The sequence below is a fragment of the Chelonoidis abingdonii genome, chromosome 7 (genome assembly GCF_003597395.2).
Source record: "Chelonoidis abingdonii isolate Lonesome George chromosome 7, CheloAbing_2.0, whole genome shotgun sequence".
Classification (NCBI taxonomy): Eukaryota; Metazoa; Chordata; order Testudines; family Testudinidae; genus Chelonoidis; species Chelonoidis abingdonii.
Window position 1 is genome coordinate 21,975,255 of NC_133775.1, and position 19,023 is coordinate 21,994,277.

Here is a 19,023-nt window from a genome sequence, read left to right on the forward strand (position 1 = left end):
AAAAATCCTGCCAAAAAGAAAACTAAAGTATTCTGATTCAGTCAGACAGAAAGAACTCCACCTTATAGTAAAAGCCATCATGAAAGATCCAGGAATCACTCACTGAAATATTCAGTACAATCAGAAGGAATTTAACAGGGGAAAGACCACATTGATTAGAGTTATAAACCAGATGTTTTAAACTAAGATTTATACAGAAAAGAAGGGGAAAAAGTTTATTAGGTATCAAGTGTCAAAATTAATATTCCCTGGAATAAAACTGGTGTAGATAATAAGCTAACTATACCTCAAAATTTTGTTCCATCAAATTACCGCCTTTACTCAGGCTTTCCATGATGGCCTTATTTCGAAGAATATCTTCCTCACTGAGATGTTCTCTTCTTTTCCTAGATTCTAAAACAAGTCCATTGACCAAGTAGAAGTCTGCCAAGAAGTTTCCTACTCTTTCCTGTAAGATAGATATTTGACATTCATGAACTTAAAAGCTATGGTAAGGTAACTTAAATCAGGAATATTCAAAGACTAAAATGACTAAGGAAATAAATTTAAGTACATAAGAATTAATGTTATACTTTAAGTCACCTGTACTGACAGAGCACTTGCATTAACACTGAATACCTCCAACAATGTAAATGAAAGTGCAGCAGAAACACTGGCTGCCATTGCAAGGATTTCTTTGGGGATAAAAACTTACATTAGCACAAAACATCTATTTATATCAGCATTTCCCAAAGAGCTAATCTGAAGATGGCAAGGGGAAACATGTTTTTTCTTCTGAGGCTGTACACTCTAGAACAGCTGACTATATCAACTGATTTTTATACATATGACTTATTTTTTGCCCCTAGAGTTTACATTTCATAAAATGGAAAAAGTAAAAATTATAAAAACATGGTCAGATATGAGTTAACTTTTCAGTGACATCAACTAATGCTTCAAAAGAAGGCAAAAATCTTCCCCCACACAGGACGACAACTGGCAGTACAGCTATACCTAAAGAGGAAAAACATTCTTTTCATTGCTTTACGAGTGAGCGCTAGTACCTCTCAGACAGGTTGGATTTTCCATGTGTCTAGGGGTTGTTTTTTAAAGGATCAGATAAACTCACTGCTAAATTATTTGCCATTACTCTTGGTATTACTGTATATAGTTTAGTTATTTAAAATTATAAATGGTATTTCTACTTTACAGCTTTGAATGCCTCTATTCCTGTAGAATGAGATAAGAAATAGTAGCCCCACACAATTTTTGTTAACACCTTTAACTGTTTCTAATATCTCAGGGCCTGATCTTATGAAATGCTGAGCACCACCTCCTGTGTTCAATGGAACAAAGAAGTTTGTAGGATCAGGTCCTTATTTCCCATATTTTAGTCTCATCCCTCCCAATCTGCCTTTCTGCGCTAAATAATCCTAGAGTAGGTCATCTCCAACATCACAGATAAATCCCCAGTCCCATGCCTCTGACCACTGTTGATATCTCTGCTTCATCCTCTTTGAGATGACCAAACCTGAACGAGTGTAAGGTACTGGCATTCTGTATGTTCACAGTGTCTACAGCTGTACGAGCAGTAACAATTGTAGAGTTTGGGGGTTTTCTTCCTGGTTAATTCAAATTAATGTAGATTTCTGCAAGCTCTAAATGTATCTTGGCAAAGTGCAAATACAGTGAGCTGTATCTTCTGTCTGTACCTGACAATGATGCAGTCTAGTGTAGATTTCGGTGAAATCGGACGACAGAGGCATAAAATGTATTGAGCTCAATTTCTATCCAGAGTTCCAAATTAGCAGGTGTCTCTTCAAAAATGATCAGCCAGAACACAGTTAAAGTTGGTACACCAAAGTGCACTGGGTGTCTGAAGTGCCTGCTGACTAAGTTGACTTTTAACTTGCATTTTTCAGGTGAATCCCCACGGGATTTCTACACTGTATGCCTTAAAAATTTTTTAATAAAGTCATATTTTTGCATAATCTTTGTATCTGCCTTTGCTGTCTGGGATCTGGAATGTCAAGGGAATGGGCAGAGCACCTAGGTCAGCTGATTATTGTCTCACCAGCTATCTTGTCTGCCCTGAATGGGTAGCTGGCTGAAAACTGCATGCTGGCAAGAGGTGAGTGGTTTGACAGGGGACCTAGCAAATGCTGTCAGCTATCAGAAATAGCCCTCAGGAGTTTTTAAGTTGAAGTGTCTTCATTAGCCAGAGATGATAAAAAAAGTGCCTGAACAATAACCGCAATGACTTCTCTTCATCCCATCTTCAGAAAAGGAATTAATATGCTTTCTGCCATTGTTTTGGTTTCTATCTAATGTTTTAATATGTCAACTATTACTGTGGCATCCAAAACACTGATTCTGTCCAAGCTATAGCAAAATGTTTAAACATCTTCATTCTCAAGTCTTCATTACAAGATCTTGAATTTGCCTATTCCCCTACTTCCTACATCAGGTCTTCATAACCTCTTATTCATTCCCTACTTCTACTGTGGAATACTGCACTTTTCTGTCTCCTTTCCTGTCTCTTCACAATGGGCCATAGACCCTTTTACTACACTTCTTACGCTGCCTTCACTATCTGCCACAGACTCTGCTTCAATCATGAACTTAAAAAACCCTCTTCCTCCATGGCTTGCAACCCAAAGAGAGATGAGATTTAACATGATAAAAATGTTGAAGACAAACACACACTCCTTACTCGCCTCTTCTGCATTAACACCATCTGCCAGTGCTATTTTGCTAGGGCTGGATAAGACAAAGAGGGTCTGTTCAGACTTACTGTTTTGTCTTCTCTGAAAAGCCATCCTGTTTGGGCACGCGTGAAGGTAATTGATTTGGTTGATAATGTTGCTGAATAAATATCACTGCTCATTAAAATGTCAACTTCCTCCTCTGTTTCCATCTCAGATTCCTGGAGCAAAAGAAATCCTAAAATACTAAACAGTACTTACTGATTATTTTAAGCTCTCTCATTTTTTACAACCAGACTGTACATCAGGGGTAGGCAACCTATGGCACGTGTGCCGAAGGCGGCACGTGAGCTGATTTTCAGTGGCACTCACACTGCCAGGGTCCTGGCCACCGGTCCAGGGGGCTCTGCATTTTAATTTAATTTTAAATGAAGCTTCTTTAACATTTTAAAAATGTTATTTACTTTACATACAATAGTTTAGTTATATATTATAGACTTATAGAAAGAGACCTTCTAAAAACATTAAAGTGTATTACTGACATGTGAAACCTTAAATTACTGAAAGGTTGCCGACCTCTGCCGTACATAAATAAGCCTTATCCTTTAACTGGACAATTTTTCTCCCCAACAAAATTATGGATGCTTCACGAAGTAGCTATTTTATTGGATTTATTCAAAAAATGTCCCATAACATTGGCATCGTAGTACCTTATCCAACTGGTATTACGGAAGGAAGCACATGGTCTAAAACTGTGCCAGCCAAATATACTAATAATTCAGTATATGGGTACAGTCTCAATTAGTTTAACATTACTATACCACCAACTGAAAAATAGATTCAAACACTGTCTGGTGCTGGGGAGAAGAAGGGAGAAAAAGGAAAAAAAAACAAACCAACCAACAGCATCACCAGTCCCTAACTTCAGTAGTTGAGTGGCGATAAGTTTACAACTCTGCTCCAATTTTTCTCTGTTTCCATGGCAAGGGACAGATAGCTGTCTAAAATCAGTTAAGAAGCTTTAAAGTTATTATCTGAAAGCACCTTGCCCCATGTTGTTGATTTTGCATCACCATCCACGTAAACAACAGCGTAAAGCCTTCAGCAACTTTCGGTGGCTGAGAACTACCAAAGCCATTTCAAGAGCACCATTTTAATTTAAGACTGACCCTTTTGCTTACATGGAAGTACTAACACATTTCTAGTTTCTTTTTTAATTCAGTATTTTAAAAATCAGTAAATTTCCAGAAGTGTAGTTATATTGTATAACCACATTCCTTGCATAGGCCTAATACAACAAAATACTTAAAACACATGCTTAAGTGTTTTGCTGGATGAAGCTATGATTGAAGGCATTTTGCTTCAAGTGGCTTAAAAGTATCCAGTAATTCACACACTTTGTGCTGATGCTGATTGTTTGCTACACGCAGTGCCTAAACAGGTTCACAGTTCATAAAGGCTAGAAGGTACCATTGTGATCATCTAATCTGACCGCTTGCATAACACAAGCCATAGGACTTCCTGAATTAATTCCAATTTAAATAAAACCATATATTTTAGAAAAACATCCAGTCTTAATTTAACAATGACACTGCAATGATGGAGAATCCACCATCTTGGTAATTGTTCCAACAGTTAAATTATTCACTATTAAAAATCTGCACCTTATTTCTAGTTCAAATTTTTCTAGTTTCAACTTTCAGCCATTGTATATTGTTTGTCTACTAGACTTCAGAGTTCCATTATCATATCCTGGTTCCATATCTTGGATACTTATAGACTGATCAAGTCACCCTTTAACTTTCTATTTTCTTAGCTAAACAGATTGAGTACTTTGAGTCTATAACTATAAGGCATGTTTTCTAATTCTTTAATCATTCTCATGGCCCTTCTCCAAACCCTCTCCACTCTATCAACATCCTTCTTGAACTGGGAACACCAGAACTGGACACAGTATTCCAGCAGCAGTTGCACTTGTGCCAAGTACAGAGGCAACATAACCAGTGATGAGCTCCCAAAATCCTAATAACCAGTTCCCTACTGGGTCCTTGGCAGCAGGGTAGTGGTGGTCTTCACTTGCTCCTGGTTTTTGGCAGCACGTCCTCCACCCAGAACAAGTGAATCCCTCACCCCGTGCGACCTGGTAGAGAACCGTGCAGTAGTACAAGTCCCATGTGCCTGTCTCCCCCCCATCCAACACCAACCTAACCCACATCCTGCCCCTTAGTGTTCCCCTCAGAACCCGCAACCCATCAATCCCCCCGTTCCTTGTCCCCTGGGAGCGGGGCAAGTTGGGTAGGGGGTAGGCTCCTGCAGCTATTGAAAGGACTGGGGCAGCAGAGGCAGCTGGAGCCCCGGGCCCTTTAAATAACCCCTGGAGGGCTCTGGGGGCTATTTAAAGGGTCCAGGGCTTCCCTGCTTCTACCACTCCGGCCCTGTAAATAGCCACAGGAGCCCTGGGGAAGCAGCGGGGCTCCTGCGACTATTTAAAGGACCAGAGCGGCAGAGGCAGCTGGAGCCCCAAGCCCTTTAAATAGCCCCTGGAGCCCCCCACTACCCCTGGGCTCCGGGGGCTATTTAAAGGGCCCGGGGCTCTGGTGCTTCTACCACCCTGGCCCTTTAAATAGCTGCCGGAGCCCACTCCCTACCTAACTCCCCCCACTCCATCCTCTGACTGCACCGACCCCATCCTCTACTACCCCAAAAGACCCCCAGAACTCCCATGCCTACCCAACCCCGTTTCCCATCTCCTGACGCCCCCCCCCCCCAGAACCTCGGCCTCCTCCAACCGCTCCCTGCCCCTTATCCAACCCCTCCTCCTAGCCCCGGCCCGGCCCCCTTACCATGCTGCTCAAAACAGCTGGAGCTGCAGGGCTGCCAAGAGCGCTGGCGCCGGGAGGGGGAGCCTCCTCAGCTGGGAGCTCAGGTGGGCCAGATAGGATGGTTCTGCAGACCAGATGTGGCCCACAGACCCGAGTTTGCCCACCCATCAGCCTCTTTAATAACTGGTTCTACACCGGCTTCTATATTTAACAGCTGGTTCTTGCAGTGCAAACCGGCTCCAGCTCACCACTGAATAGAACCTTTATTCCCACTTGAGAGTCCCCTAAGGATCCCATTCACTCTTTTGATCACAGTGTCACATTGGGAGCTCATGTCTGGCTAATTATTCACCACGATCCTCACATCTTTCAGAGTCAAGGCTTCCCACGATAGCATGTCCCCATCCTGTAAGCATGGCCTCTATTCTTTGTTCCTGGATGTATGACCTTACATTTGGCCATATTAAACACACATCGTTTGCTTGGGCCCAGCTTCCCAAGCAATCCAACTCACTCTATCAGTGACCTGTCCTCTTTATTATTTACCGTCCCCCCCAACCACTGTGTCATCTGCAAGATTTCTTTGTAGACTCCTTACCTCATTGTTAAGTATTACTTGAGTCCTAGTTGGGTACAGAACCTGACTTTTTAGCAGAATACACATTTAATGTAAGTATTTCATTAGTACTGAAAACATATCGTTATAAGGTAATATGTTTAACATTGTGTATATATGCAGCTGCTCACCTCATGATGTATTCGCTGGTAAACTTTTTGTTCGTTGTCTAACACTACAAAAGATTCAGAGGGTGCTGCATCACCGTTGAAAATGAAGCTTAAATCCCCTCGTTGGCACTTCATGTCAGTAAAGTCTATGAGAGTTGTGTCAAGCCTGTGGAAATATACCCACGGTAAAGCACCTTTGTAAAAGGAATTATCCAGAAATGTTCAAATACACAAATGAGTTCTATTAGCATTCAACAGCATTGCTTTTTTCCCCAAAATGGTAAAGTCTACATTTTCATTGTGTTTTAATATAATTATTATTGCAAAATTTCACTTATACAAATAGACAACAAATTACTACTTTTTGCTTATACAGGAAATTCCAAATGTAGTAAAGATATCTGTATAAATGCAAACTAACAGGCTGTGGCTCAAATGCATAGGGATTCAATTATATGAATGTGGCGAAATCTACAGAATTCAATGTGACTTAGTCCTACATTACAAATACAGTTCAGGGGATTTTCATGTTACTTTCATGGCAAAAGATAAAGCTTTCCTTTCATATTGTATCAATACAGCAGAATTACAGATGGAAAACATTTTAAGAAAAGCTGCCACTGCATCCTTTTGCCCTCAAAACTGCATGGTATCAGGATACTGACTGATTTTACCTGGCACACAAACACGCTGAGAGGAATTTCCCTAAACGTTAAGTGGCCACATTCTGATGTGTTAGTCAATGTGAACGAGAATTATTGAACAGTTTCACTGATTTCAGCAAGGTTGTGAGTAATGGTATCAGGATCTGGCCTAAACTGAGAAGAGGACCAGTAACAGAGTGAACTTTTCATTGCCTTGTTTTTGTCATATTTAGCTAGACTATTTCCAGTCCTTTTATTTATTTTCTTGTACTTTCAGTGGCATAGGGCAGGGGTGGGCAACCTATGGCACGCGTGCTGAAGGCTGATTTTCAGTGGCACTCACACTGCCCAGATCCTTGCCACTGGTCCGGGGGGGGGCGAAAGAGGGCTCTGCATTTTAATTTAATTTTAAATGAAGCTTCTTAACCATTTTGAAAATCTTATTTACTTTACATACAACAATAGTTTAGTTATATATTATTATAGACTTACAGAAAGATCTTCTAAAAATGTTAAAATGTATTACTGGCACATGAAACCTTAAATCAGAGTGAATAAATGAAGACTCTGAAAGGTTGCCGATCCCTAGCATAGGGAATACTTCTACCTGTCAAATTAAGAGTTGAGTGGAGCATGAAGTTTTTGCCAATATAATTCCTGTGGGCTGCCTCCAAAACGTGGTTTGTTTGTTCTGTTTTTTTTTTGTTTTTTTTTTTTTTTTTTTTTTTTTTTTTTTACACAGACAGCTAAAGCCACCAGATTTGTTTAGTCTAACAGCCACTAGTCCTTAAGCAACATTTTTAAAATCAGTTATTCCATTTATTCATCTTTTTAATTCAAGACAATATAGGGTATTCTAATGTAGATTCACTCTCAACTCCCATTACCATTACTGCAAGTAGCATGTGCGCAGAGAAGAGACTCAGACTGGTCTCAGTGAGAGCTGACCTAAAAAGTCAGAACATATTTCTGTGTTAAAAGCTTGAGAGAGAGTAGCAGTTTCTCTGAATAATTTATTATTCTGATTTTTTTGATTTTGGAGCTTAAAGGGAAGAGACAATTGAATCCAACAAAGAATATTACAGCTAATTAAAGAGCCAAGCTGGAAAAAGTTGTAGGAACAAAATGGTTTCTAACTCTTCCTTCTCAGAATTTGAACATTTGTTCTCTGAAGTTATAGTAACATTTTCCACTGATGTTTTATAGGGCAGCCACATTTCTGAACAAAATATCTGAAATCTGCTTTAATTCAAATAATGTTTATAAATATAATTAACTCACCAAGACATGAATGTGTTACATGACAGATAGTCAGGTACAACTGAACTATTTGTTCCCGGAACTGACTCAGTAAGAAACTAACCAAAATTAATTCTCTAACCATTTGAATTTAAATTATAGTTATCACTGTCTAGTTAAGTTTCAGAAGCACTTCAGTAATTACAACACTTGTTAATCAAGAGCATCATCTGAGCTGACTTCTAAGAAAATCAACTTTAACACCTAGAAGAGCAGAAAGCTGCATTCCAATGCACAAGAATATCAGAAAACACTCATGCCAAAGATATTAAAAACACACTAGGCTGCCTTTGCAAGCATTTACAGAATTGAATCAAATGCAGTTTTCCCACCCAGATGTGGCCCTTGGCCAAAAAGTTTGCCCTCCCCTGATTTATAGCCTTCAAACCACTACTGGAAGTGATATTTCAGTTGCACTGTTGTAGTTCAGTAATAAACACTTCGTTTTAACTTAAGTTTACAATAGTACAAACCAGTGCTTACCTGATATTTATACCTTGTTTGTATATTTTACACGCATCGGAAGGCAGAATTCGGGAAAGTAAAGGCACTATATGTGTAAAAGAAAAGTATTAATACTGAAAAAGACATAAGAAATACAACTAAGTACTTCTGCACAACAGACCATATCTCAGAAATATACATTTAATAAAACACTGCAAATTTCACCATCTTCAGATATTGCTGTATTTTAAGTACAGAACTATGCCCATTACACTTTTATTGAAATTGTACCTAAAAATGGAAAAATTATAGTGTTGCAATCAATAACTGAAAAATGAACAAATACCACTGTAGTGAAATAGATTGCCTTCAGCATCACACAACAGCTTAAAATGCTCTCAAGCCAACTGAACCAGACACAGGTTCCCAACTATTTGCCTCCTAGCTACTCATATTTTAGTCATAATCTCAGAATTTCCTTTATGTCTCTATTATATTGGCTAACAAGATTAGTTACAGTTAGACTACTGAAACCACTGAAATGGAAAGTGTACAGTGTAGCATATCTGAAACGTCAAGTGAACATTAAACCAGCAGTGAAACTGGGCATCAGGACAGTCTTATATTAATATGTGAGAAGACATATAACACAGCTTACTGCATTTTTAAAAACCATCATTTCTTTTACTGCAGTAAAACAGTTAATGGCTAAAAATGCCCCACAATGTTCTGAGTGGCATTACAAAGGCACAGGACAAATTGCAGTCAACTGAACCTACTGAGAAGAGGAATAATTGCTCTGAAATGCACTGTCCAGGATGTCTTATTCTTATGAAACTGGATTTACACAGAGGGGCTCAACTGTAGATTAGCAGAATGAGGTGGTTTAGGGAAAGCCATTAGAGAACGCACTCCACTCAAGGCTGTGCTGCTCACCATTGTGGGAGATTGGTGGTGGAACTACAATGCAGTTCTGGCCATACTCCCAGTTCCTATTTTCCTAGGCAAAGGCTGACTGCCATATCAAGGCATTGTGAATCAGGCCTCAGCATCACCACTCTAAGAAGGCCTGGTTCCTGCCCTGTCTGGCCCTTTCAGATACTGCACACCTATACAGAAAAGTGCAGGTGTCAGCTCAACAGGCAGAGCACAATTTACTTTGCAACACACCAAGTTGCTACTATATGCACATCTGCTCAACAAATTTTCATAGCTCAGCAGATGCTTATTTATCCATGCAAATTGGCTTTGAAATTCTGCACACAATGTCTATAAGGAAGGGAGGTCTCTGTAGGGTTTAATTTTTTTCTTTAAGCAATGCTGGAGTCTAATTTTAGATGGATACTACAGATTCCATTTCTTCGCACCGATCAGTACATAAAGATAGGTATTATAGTTCTTACCCCAACTTTGAAAATCCCAGTGAAGTTCTAGATAGAAGTCACCTAGCTGTGAAAAAAATATGATTGTATCATTAGCCATATTGACAGCTGTTTAACATTTCTGGGAAGACACGCAAAATGCAAATGTCATCTTGGGAAAGGCTAGATAAAATAAAGATAAGGTATAACTGAATAAAATAAATCTAGCCTTCATTCCTCTAACGTTATCATCTGAAAAACAATTAAATTAACATTTCTTGATTCCAACTAGAGTGCAGTGAATATGATGAAGTTACAAACTGAGAGGCTAAACTGCCCATTAGTAGCTTATATTTCTGAATTACTTTTATTTCCAATCATTCCAGGAGGGGGGAAAAAAAAACAAAAACAAAAACACCCCACTAAGTACATGACTCTAATTAGCAAATCCTCTCCGAGATTGCTGGGAGTGGAGGGTCTCGAGTCTATATAAACCAGACCCAGCTCATTCCATAGACAGAAGATGAGGCAGCAGCCGCCCAGAAGACTGGGCAGCTGAAGAACTGCCAATGGGAGGAGGAGGAGGACGATGACCACCAGTTCCAGAAAGGGGCAAGCAGGAGGAGAGGCACAAATGTATGAAGTTTGGGGAAAACTGGGTACAGGATGGGGCCTGTTTCCCTAGGAAACTTTGGACCAGCTTGAGAGGTAAAAGAATGGATGGGGAAATAGGACTAAAGATTTTGGCTGTGGATGATAAACTAAATACTGATATATCTCTTGTATAAGTACTCAGACATTTTCTCTGGCTCCTTTTCTTCCTTTCCCCTCCCTCCCACTGACCCTTTCCTTTCTGTGGTGGTCAGATCATCCTGGATCACCAGACAATGGCTTGGTGACATTTAGACATGTGGGATTTAGGGTTTAGCTGGAGGGCAAGTAACCTTAGTGACTGTCTGCCAGTCTCACTGATGTGAGTGAGAATCCACTAGTGCACAGATCTGTTTTACAAATACAGATTTTAAATGGATGTGGATTCAACACAAGCCGTTCCACATTTTACCACTGACCCAAGGGAAGTTGAAAGCACCTGTGATGTTTTATAGCAGCTAGTGTTCGAACAAGAGAACAGGCAGCAGCAATTTGAAACTGGACAGAATCTTCTAATCCTAGTTTCATATTACTGCTTTGGGGAAAGCATCGCTGTGCACAGGCAGAGTTAGGCGGCTGCACATACAGGCACATTTATTTAAGTGAAAGACTAGGCTAAAAACTCACTTCTATAAGTGCACTGACGGAAAGGGGGAAGGAAGAGAAAAAAGGTTCAATGTTACATGTAGTAAAACTGATGGCTGAAAGAGGCAAGCATATCAGAAACAAAATCTTCACATTGTGGTGTAAGGGATAGGGTTATTCCAAAAGAGAGCAGCTCAAAGACCTAAATCCAATACAAAATAACTATCCTATTATGTCACACTGAAAGCCCTGGCTTTATTACTGCAAACCATAGTAGACAGATAATTCCTCCTTACATAAACTGAGCTTTTATAACAATTTCTAACAGTGGAGGAGGAACTTGTGTGTCCCATAGCCTCAATGGCACTCTTAGGTGGTTTCCACAGAGCACCTAGGACTAACCAGGCATAGAGCTTAAGCTCTCTTCTTATCCCTAGAGATGTGTGCTCCAAAACATGAAGCTATGAAACTGAGCAAACAAACAAGAGGAAGGACAACCTTTTTCACAGCATGCATCACCCACTCTCCCATTCAGGATGCATGTACTGTCTCCCCACCTATTTGCAACCACAACTTTGCTGGGGCAAATCACATCAGTTTGCTTACATAGAAAAGTATTAGGAAGCACTGGCTATATCTTAGTACTGCAATACTATGGAACAGTTGGAAATAATCAACATATGTGACCAGACACTTCATGAGCAGTAATCAACAATTTGGGACCCAGTGCACTAGTAACAGTCAAAATGAACAATGAAAATGCCAGACACTGACAATAACGTGCATGTGTCAACTACGACACTCTAGTGATTCATTAGGGCTCTGAACCTGCTCAATGTAAAGTAATGTCAATTCCTGCAATTAACTTTAAAATTAAGCACTTGATTTCCTAAAGTATAACTCCAGTATTTAGCGCATTTGGATTAACTAAAGAATCTCTGAAAATTCAATAGTGAGAGGAGTTACCTTACCGGAGTACTTTTTGCTCTAGAAATGTATTGTCTCCATAGGTCCTCACTAAGAGATCATCTGCACCACCATGTGCTGATCATGATCTCTTTCAAGGCAAAGAAGACATGCTTCCTCAAAGGGTTACCTGGTTTGAAATGGGCTATGTTGCAGAGTAGCAGGGCACATGATAGTGTGGCCCTGTCATAACTATAAAGGGAAGGATAACAACCCTCCAGGATACAATACTATAAAAGTCCTCCTGGCCAGAGGCACCAAAATCCTTTTACCTATAAAGGCTTAAGAAGCTCAGGTAACTTGGCTGACACCTAACCCAAGGGACCAATAAGGGGACAAGATACTTTCAAATACTTTTTTGTGTGCTCTTTGTTTTGGGGTGTGTTCGCTCTTGGAACTAAGAGGGACCAGACATCAATCCATGTTCTCCAAATCTTTTTGCACAAGTCTCTCATATTTCAAACTTGTAAGTAACAACCAGGCAAGGCGTGTTAGCTTTATCTTTGTTTTCTTAACTTGCAAAATGTTCCTTTTGCTAGAGGGCTTACCTCTGTTTGCTTAACTTTGAACCTAAGACTAGAAGGGGTTTCTCTGGGCTCTTTAAATCTGATTACCCTGTAAAGTTATTTTTCATCCTAATTTTACAGAGATGAATTTTACCTTTTCTTTTAATAAAATTCTTCTTTTAAGAACCTGATTGATTTTTCATTGTTTTAAGATCTAAGGGTTTGAATCTGTGTTCACCAGGACTAATTGGCGGGATTACCAAGCCTTCCCAGGAAAAGGGGTGTAAGGGCTTGGGGGGATATTTTGGGGGAAGAGGAACTCCAAGTGGTCCTTTCCCTGTTTCTTGTTAAAGCACTTGGTGGTTGCAGAGTATTAAAATTCAACCTAAGCTGGTAGAAATAAGCTTAGGGGGTCTTTCATGCAGGTCACCACATCTGTACCCTAAAGTTCAGAGTGGGGAGGGAACCTTGACAGGCTCAGTGTCAACATCATAAAAGAATAATTGTCATTTATCAACAGTTTCCTTAAGCTTACCTCTTTCAGGGCTTTTAATAATCGAGGTCGCTTTTCTTCAACACTTTCCCTGGACTGCTGCTTCAGCTTTCTTAGGAGTGCTGTAACTAAAAAGAAGTGTACTGTAAATCAAATACTTTGCTCAGATTGTGAACCCCTCAGGGCAAGGCCTCATTTTCCAGAGCTTTTCAAATATTGAAAAATGTAAGCAAGTTTGTTTCATCAGGCATTTTAAATATGTAATTATATATAACTATATTTGAATCACAGCAGCAAGAGAGCCTCAGTAATCCTCCTTTGCAACATAATCAGTATATTCAAGTTCATGACGACCCTTCTAGCTGCATCCCATTTTTACTTGCACACTACTGGACATGCATCAGTGGAAGAGGTTAACATTTACTTCTGTGGGGAGAAACCCTCAGCACAATGGAATACCGTGTTTGTAAATACTACCAGCATTTTAAACGAGCACCAAAACATTAAGTTGTGTGCTATGAGAAGCAGTAAAACAACAAATAAGTACTTAATTAACTGCCATCTACTAACAGGTGGCAGTGGGCTAATTTTGACCCTTACTGCTTCACTTGAGAGCAGAATGGATAAGTAACTCACTCAACACAGCTTGTGACTTAGGGCATGGCTACCCTTGCAGATGTGGAGCGCTGAGAGTTAACCTGCCTTCGGAGAGCGCAGTAGGGAAAGCGCTGCAGTCTGTCCACACTGACAGCTGCTTGCGCACTGGTGGGGCCACATTTGCGGCACTTGCAGTGGCATTGGGAACGGTGCATTATGGGCACCTCTTCCCATTCTGGTGCTGTGGCTTGTGGGAAGAGGGCGGAGGTGGAGAGCATTCTGGGTCTTGTCCAAATGCTCCATGATGCATCGGTTTGCATCCCAGCATTCCCTGTGCTTCCATCCACATTTAGCGCCATCTTTCAATGGTTTTTGTACTGCACACTCTGTGTTCCCTTTCAGTCTGCAAGAAAGGAGCCTGAACTGCTGAGGAGTATGCTGATGAGTCTTGTCAGCACATCAGGTTTGGCAGTCAAGTTATTCCTTAGGATCCAAAGTGACAGGGAGAGCTCTAACGATATAGACTCGAGTAACGCATACAACACGAGTTTGCTTGTGGAACGCCGCTTTCGGACTCGGGAAACAAGCACGGAGTGGTGGGATCACACTGTCCTGCAAGTCTGGGATGATGAGCAGTGGCTGCAGAACTTTCAGAACTTTCATGGGACTGTGTGCTTAGCTCGCCCCCCCCCTGTGGCGCAAGACACGAGAGTGAGAGCTGCCCTGCCGGTGGAGAAGCGGGTGGCTATTGCAGTCTGGAAGCTGGCAACTCCAGACAGCTACCGATCGGTCGCTAACCAGTTTGGAGTGGGAAAGTCGACCGTTGGAATCGTGTTCATGCAAGTTTGCAGGGCCATTAATTGCATCCTGCTCAGAAGAACCGTGACTCTGGGTAATGTGCAGGATACTGTGGATGACTTTGCACAAATGGGTTTCCCTAACTGCGGAGGGGCAATAGATGGGACGCATATTCTAATTCTGGCACCAGTCCACCTGGCCTCCGAGTACGTTAATCGGAAGAGGTATTTCTCTATGGTTCTCCAAGCACTTGTGGATCACCGTGGGCGTTTCATTGACATTAATGCAGGATGGCCCGGAAAGATGCATGATACACATGTCTTTTGGAACACAGGCCTGTTCAGGAAGCTGCAAGCTGGGACTTTTTTCACAGACCAGAAGATCACAGTAGGGGATGTCGAAATACTCATTGTGAACCTTGGAGACCCTGCTTACCCTTTTATGTTGTAGCTCATGAAACCCTACACTGGGAGCCTTGACAGCAACAGGGAGCAGTTCAACAACAAGTTGAGCCGGTGCAGAATGACTGTGGAGTGTGTTTTTGGCCGTTTAAAGGGCCGTTGGTACTGTCTGTCTGGGAAGCTGGACCTGGCCAATGACAGCATCCCCGTGGTTATAGCCGCACGCTGTACCCTCCATAACATTTGTGAAAGGAAGGGTGAACGATTCACTCAAGCATGGAACTTGGAGGTTCAACACCTGTAGGCTGAATTTGAACAGCCACACAGCAGGGCTATTAGAGGGCTGCAAGGATTAGGGATGCCTTGAGGGAGCAATTTGAGGCTGAAAGCCACCAGTAATGTCTGGTGCCCTGCACAGGAGTGAAGTGTAGTGGTTCCAATGTTAGTAGGAATCTGTGTTTGCTATGCCGACGTGCAGTGCCTCTTTTTTTCCTGGGCTAAGGTATCTTCTACTTTATGCAGTAATAAAGAATGTTTACAAAGCTAAAAAAAATCCATTTATTGAAAAGAAACACAACAGCTTGGAAAACAGAAAGGGCAAGGGGGTGGAGTGGGGAACGGTACAATCACAGATCTATGTATGTCCTGTCTGGAGTGCTGTGCAATGAGTGCTGCACTTCAGGATGGCTATACTGCATAGTGATGGGGGTTTAGTGCAGTGGGGTGGAGGAGGAGAAGGGACACAGTAGTGCTCTGCCTGCATGGCTATGAGTGCCTGGATAGAGTCTGCTTGGTTCTCCATTATGCTTATCAGCTGATCCGTGCTTTTGTACCGGCACTCCTCGTTCTGCTGACAGATCCTCCTTTCCCTCTCCTGGCCCTCCTACACTTTTTGATTTTCATTACTTGATGCTGCATTAGTTCATGCAACATGTCTTCCCTGCGTTTACGTCGCCTCTTTCTGGTTCTTTGGAGTCTTTCAGCCGGTGATAACACAGATGGCTGATATCTCAACAAGGCTGCATCTGTAAAGGCAAAATGCAACACTTAACAGTTCACTGTTCACACCAGACAGAGCAACGATTCCCCCATACTTAAGGGCAAGCGCAGTCTACACAATAGCATAATTTGCCCGTCCCAAAGCGAGCACACATAACCCACGGGAGCCCCAAAATGGTGAGTAAGCACAGGATCAAGCATGACTGACTGTTTCACAGCTGTACTGTCTTCTGGGTTTCTGTGCTATGGGGAGAGCCAACCACGGCAGGGGACCCCTATATTGAACACTGTCCCCACATTTTCCACAGGAGTTCATCCTGGAACATCTCGCTGCTAAGGGTGACCTGGGAAGCAAGGGAGGATCTTCTGTTGCAATGCAGCTTCCGCCCTGGCCCACATGCAGCTTGCTTGTGTGCAGCAATGGTCCCCCCCGACTGCTCCTCATGGCACAGTGGCATGGATAAGTTAGCTTACTGAGACACAGCTCTCCTGACAAACCTGCCTGAAGGCAGCCCAAGTTCTGGATGAGACCTTTGAAGAGATCACTGAGGTCGATTACTGCAATGTGAGAGAGCACAACAATGCCCTATTCCGCATCTAGGCATGCATGCAGCCCTATGCTCCTCACCCCAAGAGCCCGCACCGAATAACTTCCTTCCCAAAATAAAAGCCGCTTACCGAGAACCTCCTCTGGTGTTTGTCCTTCCCCAAGCACCAGCCGCTGCGACTGGCTACCTTCTTCCTGGCTTGAGAACAGCTCCTGGCTGCATGTATCTAGGGATTCTAGGATGTCTTCCTCTGCCTCAGCACACTTGCTCCAGCTTTGCTGCTGCTCCTCCTCCTGCCTTTTTGAACTGGGCTCTGAAGTGTCCAATGGTGGTACTCAGGTGGGGTCGCCCCCAAGTGTCGCGTCCAGCTCTTTGTAGAAATGGCAGGTCTTGGGGGCAGCACTGGAGCGGTTATTTGCTTCGTGGGCTTTGCGGTAGGCATTCCGCAGCTCCTTCACTTTAACCCTGCACTGCAGTGCATCTCGCTCATGGGCCCTTTCCATCATGTCCCTTGATATCTGCCCAAAGGTATCATAATTCCTATGGCTGGAGCGCAGCTGGAATGGGACACCTTCCTCACCCAAAACACTGATGAGATCCAGCACCTCGCCATTGCTCCATACTGAGGATTGCCTGGCACATGGAGGCATGGTCACCTGGAAAGATTTGCTGAGTGCACTCCACGTCTGACTGAGCAAACAGGAGGAGAATTTTCAAAATTCCTAAAGAATTTAAAGGGCAGGTCTAATGGTTGATCACCTGACGGCAGGGCAGTAGAGTTCAAAGTGATGACCAGAGTGGCTAGAACAGGCATTGTGGGACACTTCTACAGGCTGATTAGAGCTCATTAACAGGACAGGTCGTCCACACTGGCGCTGCAGCGCTCCAGCAGGGGCACAGCAAGTGTTATTCCACTTGCCAAGGTGGAGTACCAGGAGCACTCTAGCCATGGAGTCAGAGCGTTCTACGTGCCTTGCCACTGTGAACAGTGAGTGAGCTAGTGCGCACAAGCCTCCTTTATTGTGCACTAACTCGCAAGTGTAGCCAAGCCCTTAGTCCCCTTTGTCAGCAGAGAACCAAAGACAAAAGTAGTATCCCACTGCCAGCGGTTACATGTTATCTACACGCAAACTCCCTCCCATTAATCACAACTAGAAACTGCACTTGATGTATTTAACTTGATATAGCTGGCTGATTAACTTTTAAAAGGCATTAAAATGTCCCAATGATCTACATTAAGAAATAGCAGAACGTGAGTAAATCACATTGCTACCTTGGGCTTATGATTTTACTCTTATTTAGAAAAGGTCAGTTTGTTGTTTTCGCATCCACTGAAAAACAAGGTCTTGCACATACTTAATTTCTATCTTCACTTTAATACAGTTTAGCTTACTACCACTCCGGTGCTATCAGGACTAGGGAAACTGTTTAGCACAGATATTAATTAACAGTTAACTAACATTTTTAAACACCACAGTCTCCAGGGTAGACAAAGGCAGTAGAATTTTACATAAATGTTAACTAGTTGCAGCCAACCTCAGAGGGGGCCTTAACAACCAACTATTACTGTCTTTGTCTACATGAGGTGCCATGTAATACTCTTCATGTCAGCTAAATGGACTTCATTTCCTAGGCTAAGACAGACCTCTGTTTACATCAACCAAATAATCAGCTAAGATTTCTTACTCATTTGTCTGTCTCCATAGCTGATGGCTTCTGCAAGAGGACTCCATCCCTGAGCATTTTTCACCTTTACTGGAGCATTGTGGGCCAAAAGCAAGTGTGCACATTCTGTAACAGAACAAGTAGTAATATTTATTTACAGCAAACACTATAGTTTCCTTTAACTATTCTGTAAGGGGTCATTAAAAATAACCCTTATTCCCTTCAGCTGTCAGGTTTTTATAGGGAAAAAACCTTGTGACAGTCTTTTAGATGGTAAGTAACTGTCCTTTCTGGAGAAAAGCAGTTGAGATGGGCTGGAACTGTTGCTGTTGAAGTCTGATACAGAGTCTCTCCCTCCCCCAACACAAAAAAACAGCAAGGACAGAAAATGCAGCTTCTGTCTCTGGTACTGACTTACTTGCAATCTGATTGCTAGAGAAACATTGGCACAGCACCGGTCTTATCAGCTACTCTGAGATTTGGCAAACTTGTACCAGTATCAGGCTGTCTGTTTAAAAGATTGGCATTAGCTGCCCTTTAGTCATAGGCTCACTGCAGTGCTGTGAGCCTGACAGACTTGGCAAGCTAACACTTCTATTAAAGAGAATGCACAAAATAGACTAGAAGAGAAAAGGTGGAAAAGAAAAATGACATGAGGGTGGGAAGTGACAGCAGGAACCAAAGTCTCATATTGCAGGTGGTGTTCAGAATGCAGACAGAGCCACTAGAGGCGAACATCATCTAAGTGTCTCTCTCTCTGGCCAGATCTGATTGGGTCATCTCAGAATTAGGCTGATGGAGATCTAACGGTGTCAAAGTGCATCCTGGGGTTCC

The 19,023-nt window shown here is 42.2% G+C and overlaps 1 protein-coding gene across 1 annotated transcript in view; it reads right to left on the reverse strand.

Moving 5' to 3' along the window:
- The window catches only part of ANKRD13C (ankyrin repeat domain 13C), a 53,098-nt gene that overhangs the window by 14,239 nt on the left and 19,836 nt on the right, over nt 1-19,023 (reverse strand). The window contains 7 exon segments of the mRNA XM_032778451.2: nt 287-448; nt 2,774-2,905; nt 6,254-6,398; nt 8,659-8,725; nt 10,023-10,068; nt 13,224-13,309; nt 18,211-18,315. Of these exon segments, the coding sequence (XP_032634342.1) occupies nt 287-448; nt 2,774-2,905; nt 6,254-6,398; nt 8,659-8,725; nt 10,023-10,068; nt 13,224-13,309; nt 18,211-18,315 (743 nt within the window).